The sequence below is a fragment of the Babylonia areolata genome, chromosome 18 (genome assembly GCF_041734735.1).
Source record: "Babylonia areolata isolate BAREFJ2019XMU chromosome 18, ASM4173473v1, whole genome shotgun sequence".
Classification (NCBI taxonomy): Eukaryota; Metazoa; Mollusca; class Gastropoda; order Neogastropoda; family Buccinidae; genus Babylonia; species Babylonia areolata.
The window spans coordinates 74337973-74352235 of NC_134893.1; the positions used below are offsets into that span (position 1 = coordinate 74337973).

The following is a 14263-nucleotide window of genomic DNA, read 5'->3' on the forward strand; positions in this document are numbered from 1 at the left end:
TGTGTGTGACAGGTGGAGAACAGATGACAGACCATACAGCACTATGTGTGTGTGACAGGTGGAGAACAGATGACAGACACCATACAGCAGGATGTGTGTGTGTGACAGGTGGAGAACAGATGACAGACACCATACAGCACTATGTGTGTGTGACAGGTGGAGAACAGATGACAGACACCTTACAGCAGGATGTGTGTGACAGGTGGAGAACAGATGACAGACACCTTACAGCAGGATGTGTGTGTGACAGGTGGAGAACAGATGACAGACACCATACAGCACTATGTGTGTGTGACAGGTGGAGAACAGATGACAGACACCTTACAGCACTATATGTGTGTGACAGGTGGAGAACAGATGACAGACACCTTACAGCAGGATGTGTGTGACAGGTGGAGAACAGATGACAGACACCATACAGCAGGATGTGTGTGTGACAGGTGGAGAACAGATGACAGACACCTTACAGCACTATATGTGTGTGACAGGTGGAGAACAGATGACACACACCTTACAGCAGGATGTGTGTGACAGGTGGAGAACAGATGACAGACACCTTACAGCACTATGTGTGTGTGACAGGTGGAGAACAGATGACAGACACCTTACAGCAGGATGTGTGTAACAGGTGGAGAACAGATGACAGACCATACAGCACTATGTGTGTGTGACAGGTGGAGAACAGATGACAGACACCTTACAGCACTATATGTGTGTGACAGGTGGAGAACAGATGACAGACACCTTACAGCAGGATGTGTGTGACAGGTGGAGAACAGATGACAGACACCTTACAGCACTATGTGTGTGACAGGTGGAGAACAGATGACAGACACCTTACAGCACTATATGTGTGTGACAGGTGGAGAACAGATGACAGACACCTTACAGCAGGATGTGTGTGTGACAGGTGGAGAACAGATGACAGACACCTTACAGCACTTTGTGTGTGTGACAGGTGGAGAACAGATGACAGACACCTTACAGCACTATGTGTGTGTGACAGGTGGAGAACAGATGACTGACACCTTACAGCAGGATGTGTGTGTGACAGGTGGAGAACAGATGACAGACACCATACAGCAGGATGTGTGTGTGACAGGTGGAGAACAGATGACAGTCACCATACAGCAGGATGTGTGTGTGACAGGTGGAGAACAGATGACAGACACCATACAGCAGGATGTGTGTGTGACAGGTGGAGAACAGATGACAGACACCTTACAGCACTTTGTGTGTGTGACAGGTGGAGAACAGATGACAGACCATACAGCACTATGTGTGTGACAGGTGGAGAACAGATGACAGACACCATACAGCAGGATGTGTGTGACAGGTGGAGAACAGATGACAGACACCATACAGCAGGATGTGTGTGTGACAGGTGGAGAACAGATGACAGACACCTTACAGCACTATGTGTGTGTGACAGGTGGAGAACAGATGACAGACCATACAGCACTATGTGTGTGACAGGTGGAGAACAGATGACTGACACCATACAGCAGGATGTGTGTGTGACAGGTGGAGAACAGATGACAGACACCATACAGCAGTATGTGTGTGTGACAGGTGGAGAACAGATGACAGACCATACAGCACTATGTGTGTGTGACAGGTGGAGAACAGATGACAGACACCATACAGCAGGATGTGTGTGTGACAGGTGGAGAACAGATGACAGACACCATACAGCAGGATGTGTGTGTGACAGGTGGAGAACAGATGACAGACACCTTACAGCAGGATGTGTGTGTGACAGGTGGAGAACAGATGACAGACCATACTGCACTATGTGTGTGTGACAGGTGGAGAACAGATGACAGACCATACAGCACTATGTGTGTGTGACAGGTGGAGAACAGATGACAGACACCTTACAGGACTATGTGTGTGTGACAGGTAGAGAACAGATGACAGACCATACAGCAGTATGTGTGTGTGACAGGTGGAGAACAGATGACAGACACCTTACAGCACTATGTGTGTGTGACAGGTGGAGAACAGATGACAGACACCATACAGCAGGATGTGTGTGTGACAGGTGGAGAACAGATGACTGACACCTTACAGCAGGATGTGTGTGTGACAGGTGGAGAACAGATGACAGACACCATACAGCACTATGTGTGTGTGACAGGTGGAGAACAGATGACAGACACCTTAAAGCACTATGTGTGTGTGACAGGTGGAGAACAGATGACAGACACCTTACAGCAGGATGTGTGTGACAGGTGGAGAACAGATGACAGACACCTTACAGCACTATGTGTGTGTGACAGGTGGAGAACAGATGACAGACACCTTACAGCAGGATGTGTGTGACAGGTGGAGAACAGATGACAGACCATACAGCACTATGTGTGTGTGGCAGGTGGAGAACAGATGACAGACCATACAGCACTATGTGTGTGTGACAGGTGGAGAACAGATGACAGACACCTTACAGCACTATGTGTGTGACAGGTGGAGAACAGATGACAGACCATACAGCACTATGTGTGTGTGACAGGTGGAGAACAGATGACAGACACCATACAGCAGGATGTGTGTGTGACAGGTGGAGAACAGATGACTGACACCTTACAGCAGGATGTGTGTGTGACAGGTGGAGAACAGATGACAGACCATACAGCACTATGTGTGTGTGACAGGTGGAGAACAGATGACTGACACCTTACAGCACTATGTGTGTGACAGGTAGAGAACAGATGACAGACCATACAGCACTATGTGTGTGTGACAGGTGGAGAACAGATGACAGACACCATACAGCAGGATGTGTGTGTGACAGGTGGAGAACAGATGACTGACACCTTACAGCAGGATGTGTGTGTGACAGGTGGAGAACAGATGACAGACACCATACAGCACTATGTGTGTGTGACAGGTGGAGAACAGATGACTGACACCTTACAGCACTATGTGTGTGTGACAGGTGGAGAACAGATGACAGACACCATACAGCAGGATGTGTGTGACAGGTGATGAACAGATGACAGACCATACAGCACTATGTGTGTGTGACAGGTGGAGAACAGATGACAGACACTATACAGCACTATATGTGTGTGACAGGTGGAGAACAGATGACACACACCTTACAGCACTATGTGTGTGACAGGTGGAGAACAGATGACAGACACCATACAGCACTATGTGTGTGACAGGTGGAGAACAGATGACAGACACCTTACAGCAGGATGTGTGTGTGACAGGTGGAGAACAGATGACAGACACCTTACAGCGTGATGTGTGTGACAGGTGGAGAACAGATGACACAGCTGAAAACAGCGACACGTGTGGTGAAGAGAGTGATGGAGAGAATTACGGCCAGGACAGTTCGCGCCTTGCAGGATTTTTCAGAGACTGGTGACGTTCGTTATCTGCTGATTGTTCAGAGACATCTCACTACCTTCAAGAATGAGAACGGTGACCTGTGAGTGATCCTGTAGTTTCTTTTTCTACGTTAGTTGTGAGTGATCCCACTGTGTTGTTTTCTGCATTAGTGGTGAGTGATCCCATTGTAGTTTTCTCTCTCTCTTTCTGTGTTAGTGGTGAGCGATCCCATTGTAGTTTTCTCTCTCTCTTTCTGTGTTAGTGGTGAGCGATCCCATTGTAGTTTTCTCTCTTTCTGTGTTAGTGGTGAGCGATCCCATTGTAGTTTTCTCTCTCTCTCTTTCTGTGTTAGTGGTGAGTGATCCCACTGTGTTGTTTTCTGCATTCGTGGTGAGTGATCCCATTGTAGTTTTCTCTCTCTCTCTTGCTGTGTTAGTGGTGAGTGATCCCATTGTAGTTTTCTCTCTCTCTCTTGCTGTGTTAGTGGTGAGTGATCCCATTGTAGTTTTCTCTCTTGCTGTGTTAGTGGTGAGTGATCCCATTGTAGTTTTCTCTCTCTTTCTGTGTTAGTGGTGAGTGATCCCATTGTAGTTTTCTCTCTTTCTGTGTTAGTGGTGAGCGATCCCATTGTAGTTTTCTCTCTCTCTCTTTCTGTGTTAGTGGTGAGTGATCCCATTGTAGTTTTCTCTCTCTCTCTTTCTGTGTTAGTGGTGAGTGATCCCACTGTGTTGTTTTCTGCATTAGTGGTGAGTGATCCCATTGTAGTTTTCTCTCTCTCTCTCTTGCTGTGTTAGTGGTGAGTGATCCCATTGTAGTTTTCTCTCTTTCTGTGTTAGTGGTGAGCGATCCCATTGTAGTTTTCTCTCTCTCTCTTTCTGTGATAGTGGTGAGTGATCCCACTGTGTTGTTTTCTGCATTAGTGGTGAGTGATCCCATTGTAGTTTTCTCTCTCTCTCTCTTGCTGTGTTAGTGGTGAGTGATCCCATTGTAGTTTTCTCTCTCTCTTTCTGTGTTAGTGGTGAGTGATCCCATTGTAGTTTTCTCTCTCTCTCTTTCTGTGTTAGTGGTGAGTGATCCCATTGTAGTTTTCTCTCTCTCTTTCTGTGTTAGTGGTGAGTGATCCCATTGTAGTTTTCTCTCTCTTGCTGTGTTAGTGGTGAGTGATCCCATTGTAGTTTTCTCTCTCTTTCTGTGTTAGTGGTGAGTGATCCCATTGTAGTTTTCTCTCTTTCTGTGTTAGTGGTGAGCGATCCCACTGTGTTGTTTTCTGCATTAGTGGTGAGTGATCCCATTGTAGTTTTCTCTCTCTCTTTCTGTGTTAGTGGTGAGTGATCCCATTGTAGTTTTCTCTCTCTCTTCTGTGTTAGTGGTGAGTGATCCCATTGTAGTTTTCTCTCTTTCTGTGTTAGTGGTGAGTGATCCCATTGTGGTTTTCTCTCTTTCTGTGTTAGTGGTGAGTGATCCCATTGTAGTTTTCTCTCTCTCTCTTTCTGTGTTAGTGGTGAGTGATCCCATTGTAGTTTTCTCTCTCTCTCTTTCTGTGTTAGTGGTGAGTGATCCCATTGTAGTTTTCTCTCTTTCTGTGTTAATGGTGAGTGATCCCATTGTAGTTTTCTCTCTTTCTGTGTTAGTGGTGAGTGATCCCATTGTAGTTTTCTCTCTCTTTCTGTGTTAGTGGTGAGTGATCCCATTGTAGTTTTCTCTCTTTCTGTGTTAATGGTGAGTGATCCCATTGTAGTTTTCTCTCTCTCTTTCTGTGTTAGTGGTGAGTGATCCCATTGTAGTTTTCTCTCTCTCTCTTTCTGTGTTAGTGGTGAGTGATCCCATTGTAGTTTTCTCTCTCTCTCTTTCTGTGTTAGTGGTGAGTGATCCCATTGTAGTTTTCTCTCTCTCTCTTTCTGTGTTAGTGGTGAGTGATCCCATTGTAGTTTTCTCTCTCTCTTTCTGTGTTAGTGGTGAGTGATCCCATTGTAGATTTCTCTCTTTCTGTGTTAGTGGTGAGTGATCCCATTGTAGTTTTCTCTCTCTCTCTTTCTGTGTTAGTGGTGAGTGATCCCATTGTAGATTTCTCTCTTTCTGTGTTAGTGGTGAAAGATCCCATTGTAGTTTTCTCTCTCTCTCTTTCTGTGTTAGTGGTGAGTGATCCCATTGTAGATTTCTCTCTTTCTGTGTTAGTGGTGAGTGATCCCATTGTAGTTTTCTCTCTTTCTGTGTTAGTGGTGAGTGATCCCATTGTAGTTTTCTCTCTCTCTTTCTGTGTTAGTGGTGAGTGATCCCATTGTAGTTTTCTGTCTCTTTCTGTGTTAGTGGTGAGTGATCCCATTGTAGTTTTCTCTCTTTCTGTGTTAGTGGTGAGTGATCGAAATGTAGTTGTTTTTTTCATGGAAAGTTGTGTTTTCGTACTCTTGCATCAACATCTTTGTTGTTCAGTTGGATTGGAACATGGAACAGGTGCTTGGTGGGAAAAAAGCAGACTTATTCAGTGTTTAGGAAATTTGTTTATTTTGATGCTATTTAGACAAATGTGTTTATATATTTTGATAGTATGTAAACCAATTTGTATATTTGATGGTATTTAGGCATTTGCTTTGTAAATGTTCACGGTATTTCGACCAATTTGTAAATATATTTTCACACCATTCAAACAGATGTGTACACTTCAATGCTGTTTATCCTAATTACTATTTGTATATATTTTATGGTATTTAGACCACGTTGTCTTTATTGTTTCCTGGTGTCTTGTCCAGTTGATGCTACTTAGACAAATTTTGTTTGTATGTTTTAGAAGTATTCAGATAAATCTGTCTGGATATTTTGAGGAATATTTATATATTCATGGTATTTAGACCATTTCATTGTATAGTTTGATGGTATATAAAACTGTTTGTACATTTTGAGGGTGTTCAGACCATTTCGTTCCTAATTTTTGATGGTTTTAGACCATTTTGAATATTTTGAAGGTATATAGACCAATTTGTATGGATTGATGGTATTTAGACTAATCTGTTTGTATATTTTGATGGTATTTAGTCCTTATTTTGGGTACAATTTGGTGGTGTTTGGATCTTGTTTTTGGTATATTTTGATGGTGTTTAGACCTTAGTTATGGTATATGTTGATGGTGTTTACACCATATTTATGGTGTATTGTGGTGGAGTTTAGACCTTATTTGTGGTATATTTTGATGGTGTTTAGACCTTATTTATGGTATATTTTGGTGGTGTTTAGACCTTATTTATGGTATATTTTGATGGTGTTTAGACCATATTTATGGTATATTTTGGTGGTGTTTAGACCTTATTTATGGTATATTTTGGTGGTGTTTAGACCTTATTTATGGTGTATTTTGCATGGTGTTTAGACCTTGTTATTAATATTTTTTGGTTGTGTTTTGTTCTTATTTATGGTATATTTTGATGGTGTTTAGACCGTAGTTATGGTATATTTTGGTGGTGTTTAGACTTTATGTATAGTGTATTTTGGTGGTGTTTAAACCTTGTTTAAGGTATATTTTGGTGGTGTTTAGACCGTATTTATTGTATATTTGGTGGAGTTTAGACTTTATTTATGGTATGTTTTGGTGGTGTTTAGACCTTATGTATGGTATATTTTGGTGGTGTTTAGACCTTATTCATGGTATATTTTGGTGGTGTTTAGACCTTATTTATGGTATATTTTGATGGTGTTTAGACCTTATTTATGGTATATTTTGATGGTGTTTAGACCTTATTTATGGTATATTTTGGTGGTGTTTAGACCTTATTTATGGTATATTTTGGTGGTGTTTAGACCTTATTCATGGTATATTTTGGTGGTGTTTAGACCTTATTTATAGTATATTTTGGTGGTGTTTAGACCTTATTTAAGGTATATTTTGGTGGTGTTTAGACCTTATTCATGGTATATTTTGGTGGTGTTTAGACCTTATTTATGGTATATTTTCGTGGTGTTTAGACCTTATTTAAGGTATATTTTGATGGTGTTTAGACCTTATTTATGGTATGTTTTGGTGGTGTTTAGACCTTATTTATAGTATATTTTGGTGGTGTTTAGACCTTATTTAAGGTATATTTTGATGGTGTTTAGACCTTATTTATGGTATGTTTTGGTGGTGTTTAGACGGTATATTTTGATGGTGTTTAGACTTTATTTATGGTATATTTTGGTGGTGTTTAGACCTTATTTATGGTATGTTTTGGTGGTGTTTAGACCTTATTTATAGTATATTTTGGTGGTGTTTAGACCTTATTTAAGGTATATTTTGATGGTGTTTAGACCTTATTTATGGTATATTTTGATGGTGTTTAGACCTTATTTATGGTATATTTTGATGGTGTTTAGACCTTATTTAAGGTATATTTTGATGGTGTTTAGACCTTATTTATGGTATATTTTGGTGGTGTTTAGACGGTATATTTTGGTGGTGTTTAGACCTTATTTATAGTATATTGTGGTGGTGTTTAGACCTTATTTATGGTATATTTTGGTGGTGTTTAGACCTTATTCATGGTATATTTTGGTGGTGTTTAGACCTTTTTTAAGGTATATTTTGATGGCATTCAGACCTTATTTATGGTATATTTTCGTGGTGTTTAGACCTTATTTAGGTATATTTTGGTGGTGTTTAGACCTTATTTAAGGTATATTTTGGTGGTGTTTAGACATTATTTAAGGTATATTTTGATGGCTTTCAGACCGATACACCTGGCAGTGATCAACAACCAGACGATGTCACTGTGCCACCTGCTGGACGTGATGACGTCACTGCCCAACGCTCACCACTCCGTCAACGCCTACAACTACATGCGACAGGTCAGTCAGTGTGCGCTCATCCTTTTGTACTGTGTTGTTTTGTGCTGTATTAGTACTTTTTGTCACAAGGAGACTAGGACTAGGACAGGGGAGCAGCCCAAATTTCATACAGAGAAATTTGTTGTGAGAAATAGCAACTGCTGTATAACATACACATTCCACTGACTGTGGTATATAAATAGTCATCACAATGACGGTGGTATATAAATAGTCATCACAATGACTGTGATATATAAATAGTCATCACAATGACTGTGGTATATAAATAGTCATCACAATGACTGGTATATAAGTTCATGACATTGACTGTGGTCTATGAATAGTCACTACACTGACTGTGTTATATAAATAGTCATCACACGGACTGTGGTCTATGAATAGTCATCACGCTGACTGTGGTCTATAAATAGTCACCACAATGACTGTGGAATATAGTTACTACAATTCACTGACTGTGGTCTATAAATAGTCACTACAATGACTGTGGAATATAGTTACTACAATACGTTGACTGTGGTCTATAAATAGTCACTACAATGACTGTGGAATATAGTTACTACAATACGGTGACTGTGGTCTATAAATAGTCACCACAATGACTGTGGAATATAGTTACTACAATACGGTGACTGTGGTCTATAAATAGTCACTACAATGACTGTGGAATATAGTTACTACAATACACTGACTGTGGTCTATAAATAGTCACAACAATGACTGTGGAATATAGTTACTACAATACACTAACTGTGGTCTATAAATAGTCACTACAATGACTGTGGTCTATAAATAGTCATCACACTGACTGTCCCACAGACGGCCCTCCACCTGGCGGCCATCATGCACCAGTCCACACACATAGAACTCTAATGCCTACAGACAGTGGTCTATAAATAGTGTGGTATATACTATAGATATGACAATGACTGTCCCACAGACGGCCCTCCACCTGGCGGCCATCATGCACCAGTCCACACACATAGAACTCCTGATTCACGCCGGCGCCAACCCAGCACTGGCTGACAGAAACGGCAACACACCTGCACACCTGGCAGTGCTTAACAACTCTGTAGAGGCGTTGACCTCGCTGCTCAAATACCTGCGACCAGGTGTGACTGCTGCCAGACCCTTTCCTGAACTGGACTACTTGAATTACGATGGTCAGTTGCTAGTCCCTGAGCTATGACAGGGTTTGGGGCACTTTGTTTTGCTGTTTTATTTGCAAATGTGTGTGTGCATGCAGTTGTTGTTTTTTTGTGTGTTTTTTTCCTGGACTTTCTTGGGTCAACCACCGTTTATTATGTATATAAATTCATTATGACAATTCAGAATAGATGGGAAAAAATGTGAATATAAACATATATATATATATATAGTTCATTACACAATCAAAAAATGAATCATTTTATGGTTTTTAGTGACAGTATATAAAGTCACAGACACAAACACAGACACAGAAATATAAGCACACACACACACACACACACACACACACGTTTTCCTATGTCCCTCATCTTTATGCTGAGCACAGAGCTGCAGTCATTTCTAGCCCAGGCATGTTACCATTGTCTTCTACGTCCGCTGACAACCTTGTTTTTTCATCGCTGTATCTTCATACTATAACACATCACATTACTGTTACAAAGACCTCTCTGATCGCTGTATCTTCATACTATAACACATCACATTACTATTACAAAGACATCTCTGATCACTGTATCTTCATACTATAACACATCACATTACTATTACAAAGACCTCTCTGATCACTGTATCTTCATACTATAACACATCACATTACTGTTACAAAGACCTCTCTTATCGCTGTATCTTCATACTATAACACATCACATTACTATTACAAAGACCTCTCTTATCGCTGTATCTTCATACTATAACACATCACATTACTATTACAAAGACCTCTCTGATCGCTGTATCTTCATACTATAACACATCACATTACTATTACAAAGACCTCTCTTATCGCTGTATCTTCATACTATAACACATCACATTACTGTTACAAAGACCTCTCTGATCACTGTATCTTTTTTTTTTTTTTTTTTTTGCTGCCCCATCATCTGCACAGTTTCAGTGGCATTACTCCCACGCCGCTCATTTAGATTCCCCCATACACGGCCACACCCGGGTTCATCCGTCGCAGTTCCAGCGTCGACAGTCCACAGGGAACCATCGATGTTAGGTTGCCAGGAGGCCACACACACAAAGGAGACCTTGCATTGCTGCTGAGTCATTTTGGTGGTGTTCTGTGGTGCCTGTTCTAACGTACTTAGGACACCACCTGTCAGGTCAGGTCATTAGATCTGCTACTGGTAACCTGTAATCCAGTACAACCTGTTCAGGGTTGGGTTGCTGGTGACTAAACCGGCACTCCCACCGCTCCTTTCCGGGACTGGTGAGGCGGGTGGCTAGACACTTTTATGGAGATCCATAAAAGGGCGTTGGCTCAGGAGAGCCACCGACGGCCATCTAGCTCCACCGTGCTGTGTTCATGCCACACGCAGTTGGCCCCCGGGGTGTGTCTACCCATGCATGCGACCACCAACTACGCCCCCTACTAACGACAATAGTGGCTTAGTCGTGGAGCCAGACTGAGTGAGCGTCCCTCCCAAAGTGGAGACCGCCACCACGTCCCTCAAACAACAGCCCCCCTGAATCTGCCGACACTGATGACATTGACAGGACTCACCCCAAGCACGGAAGTGGAGGGGTATCGAAACTGAGGTCACCATGAGAGCAGGGCATGAAAGGCCACAGACTGTGAGACTATTTTGTTTATATTGATGACGATGAAGGAGGAGGAGGATGTCAATGAGGATGACGATGTTGCTATGGAGGTCCATTTTGGTTTGGGACTGCGTGACAGGGCTGTACTCTATGCTTCCTGTCATAATGATATTCCGGCATTAACCTTCGCCGCACTGAGCTTCTGACTCGAAGATTCGTCCCAAGGTGGGCCTCTCAGACCCACATACCGCCAAAGAAGCAATGGGCGGTTTACCCCTTAATAATCCCAGCGTGGGCCTGTCAGACCCACAGGGTTGCAAAGCAGGCAAGCGAGCGATAGGGCCTAGGGCTGAATTTCAGCCGTCACCGGTGCATCTTGAAGCAAGCATGGCATCACAAGCATCCATGGTGGAAGAAGCAGAGCGATAACTTCGCGCTGCTTTGGGTGTATTGGGGTAAGTAATTCGATCGCCCATGTTGCATCCTTGTTATTAATTATTTGTGTACACTTTTGAAACATTTAAGAAATCCTGCCCGTTTTTTAAATACTTTTCGTGTTGTGAAGTTAGTTGCATGAACTGCTGCCGAGTTTCAGGAGGCAGCATAGCAACACACATAGATCTAGCGCTCTATTACGCTCTGTGTGTTATAGGGGACTAGTTTATGAATATCCATTGTGTCTATGGCTAGCAATGGCTGCAGCAACTTATCGAAATTGAATCTAAACTATTTGCGCCCTAACAATATGCATTGTGAAGCTGGTTGTCTGCAGGCAAGCGATGGTGCCACGTTTACAGTAAATTTGGATCCCCTTTCAAAAAAAGCCTTTTCCAACAAAAACGCTTTTGGGGGATTAGTTTTTATATATGACACTTTTGCATCTATTGTTATATGTTTACATATGATGTACGTATCATGCGAGCTCAAGTGCACAGATTGCTCTGCATGTGTGTTGTGGGAGCTAAGATATGTATGATTGATTGTGTGTGTGTTTGGGGTGGAAATGTGTTTATATGTGTATTTGGGTGGGCGCTGGTGGTGGTGAAGTGGCACAGCCATGCATGTTCCCTGCCCCTGGCCTTCATTATAGCCCTCTGCAAGTGACGCCCTACCTCCAATGGGTTGCAACCCCCACGTTTAGTGGTTGATTCCAGGTATTTCTGGAAGGCATTATCAAAGACCATATTGATTTGCCAAGCAGAGAAGGATAGAAAGCAAATAATAAAACTGACAGAGAACGACTGGCAGCAGAGTATAAAATCTCAAGAAGAAATGACAGCAGAGAAGGAGGACAGCAGAGAAGAACAGATGGCACAGAAGATGACAGGGAAGAACGGATAGCAGAGAAGAACAGATGGCACAGAACATGACAGGGAAGAACAGACAGCAGAGAAGAACAGATGGCACAGAACATGACAGGGAAGAACAGACAGCAGAGAACAGATGGCACAGAAGATGACAGGGAAGAACGGATATCAGAGAAGAACAGATGGCACAGAAAGATGACAAGGAAGAACGGATAGCAGAGAAGAACAGATGGCACAGAATGATGACAGGGAAGAACGGACAGCAGAGAAGAACAGATGGTACAGAAAGATGAGAGAAGAACAGACAGCAGAGAAGAACAGATGGCACAGAAAGATGACAAGGAAGAACGGATAGCAGAGAAGAACAGATGGCACAGAAGATGACAGGGAAGAACTGACAGCAGAGAAGAACATATGGCACAGAACATGACAGGGAAGAATGGACAGCAGAGAAGAACAGATGGCACAGAAAGATGACAGGGAAGAACGGATATCAGAGAAGAACAGATGGCACAGAAAGATGACAAGGAAGAACGGATATCAGAGAAGAACAGATGGCACAGAAGATGACAGGGAAGAACGGATATCAGAGAAGAACAGATGGCACAGAAAGATGACAGGGAAGAACGGATAGCAGAGAAGAACAGATGGCACAGAACATGACAGAGAAGAACGGATAGCAGAGAAGAACAGATGGCACAGAACATGACAGAGAAGAACGGATATCAGAGAAGAACAGATGGCACAGAAAGATGACAGGGAAGAACGGATAGCAGAGAAGAACAGATGGCACAGAAAGATGACAAGGAAGAACGGATATCAGAGAAGAACAGATGGCACAGAATGATGACAGGGAAGAAAGGACAGCAGAGAAGAACAGATGGCACAGAAAGATGACAGGGAAGAACGGATAGCAGAGAAGAACAGATGGCACAGAAAGATGACAAGGAAGAACGGATAGCAGAGAAGAACAGATGGCACAGAATGATGACAGGGAAGAACTGACAGCAGAGAAGAACAGATGGCACAGAACATGACAGGGAAGAACGGACAGGAGAGAAGAACAGATGGCACAGAAAGATGACAGGGAAGAACGGACAGCAGAGAAGAACAGATGGCACAGAAAGATGACAGGGAAGAACGGATAGCAGAGAAGAACAGATGGCACAGAATGATGACAGGGAAGAACGGATAGCAGAGAAGAACAGATGGCACAGAATGATGACAGGGAAGAACGGATAGCAGAGAAGAACAGATGGCACAGAAGATGACAGGGAAGAACGGACAGCAGAGAAGAACAGGTGGCACAGAAAGATGACAGGGAAGAACGGATAGCAGAGAAGAACAGATGGCACAGAATGATGACAGGGAAGAACGGATAGCAGAGAAGAACAGATGGCACAGAATGATGACAGGGAAGAACGGATAGCAGAGAAGAACAGATGGCACAGAATGATGACAGGGAAGAACGGACAGCAGAGAAGAACAGGTGGCACAGAAAGATGACAGGGAAGAACGGATAGCAGAGAAGAACAGATGGCACAGAATGATGACAGGGAAGAACGGATAGCAGAGAAGAACAGATGGCACAGAATGATGACAGGGAAGAATGGACAGCAGAGAAGAACAGGTGGCACAGAAAGATGACAGGGAAGAACGGATAGCAGAGAAGAACAGATGGCACAGAAGATGACAGGGAAGAACGGATAGCAGAGAAGAACAGATGGCACAGAGAGATGACAGGGAAGAAGGATAGCTCCTCTCTATTTCATATGTGGGTCTGAGAGGCCCACCATTGGACGAATAAGGGTATTGGCCTTTGCTCCTCTTTCTCATATGTGGATCTGAAAGGCCCACCTTGGGATGAATCAGGATAATGAAATTACATCATTAATTACTCCTTTCTTTTATGATGTAACAATTCCAAATTTTGTCACCGGAAAGGGACTTACGAGTCAGGAAAAGTCAGGAAATTTCATAACTGTAGCTTTAATAGTTCCGGAGATATGGGGACTTTTATGCGGCTGTGGGTCTGACAGACCCACTCTGTGCGG

The 14263-nt window shown here is 42.8% G+C and overlaps 1 protein-coding gene across 1 annotated transcript in view; it reads left to right on the forward strand.

Annotated features, from left to right (window-relative positions):
- Nucleotides 1-14263, forward strand: part of LOC143293093 (nuclear factor NF-kappa-B p105 subunit-like) — a 133886-nt gene that overhangs the window by 91240 nt on the left and 28383 nt on the right. Inside the window, exons 13-15 of the mRNA XM_076604001.1 lie at nucleotides 3265-3439; nucleotides 8034-8151; nucleotides 9089-9311. Of these exons, the coding sequence (XP_076460116.1) occupies nucleotides 3265-3439; nucleotides 8034-8151; nucleotides 9089-9311 (516 nt within the window). The remainder of the gene's footprint in view (nucleotides 1-3264; nucleotides 3440-8033; nucleotides 8152-9088; nucleotides 9312-14263) is intronic.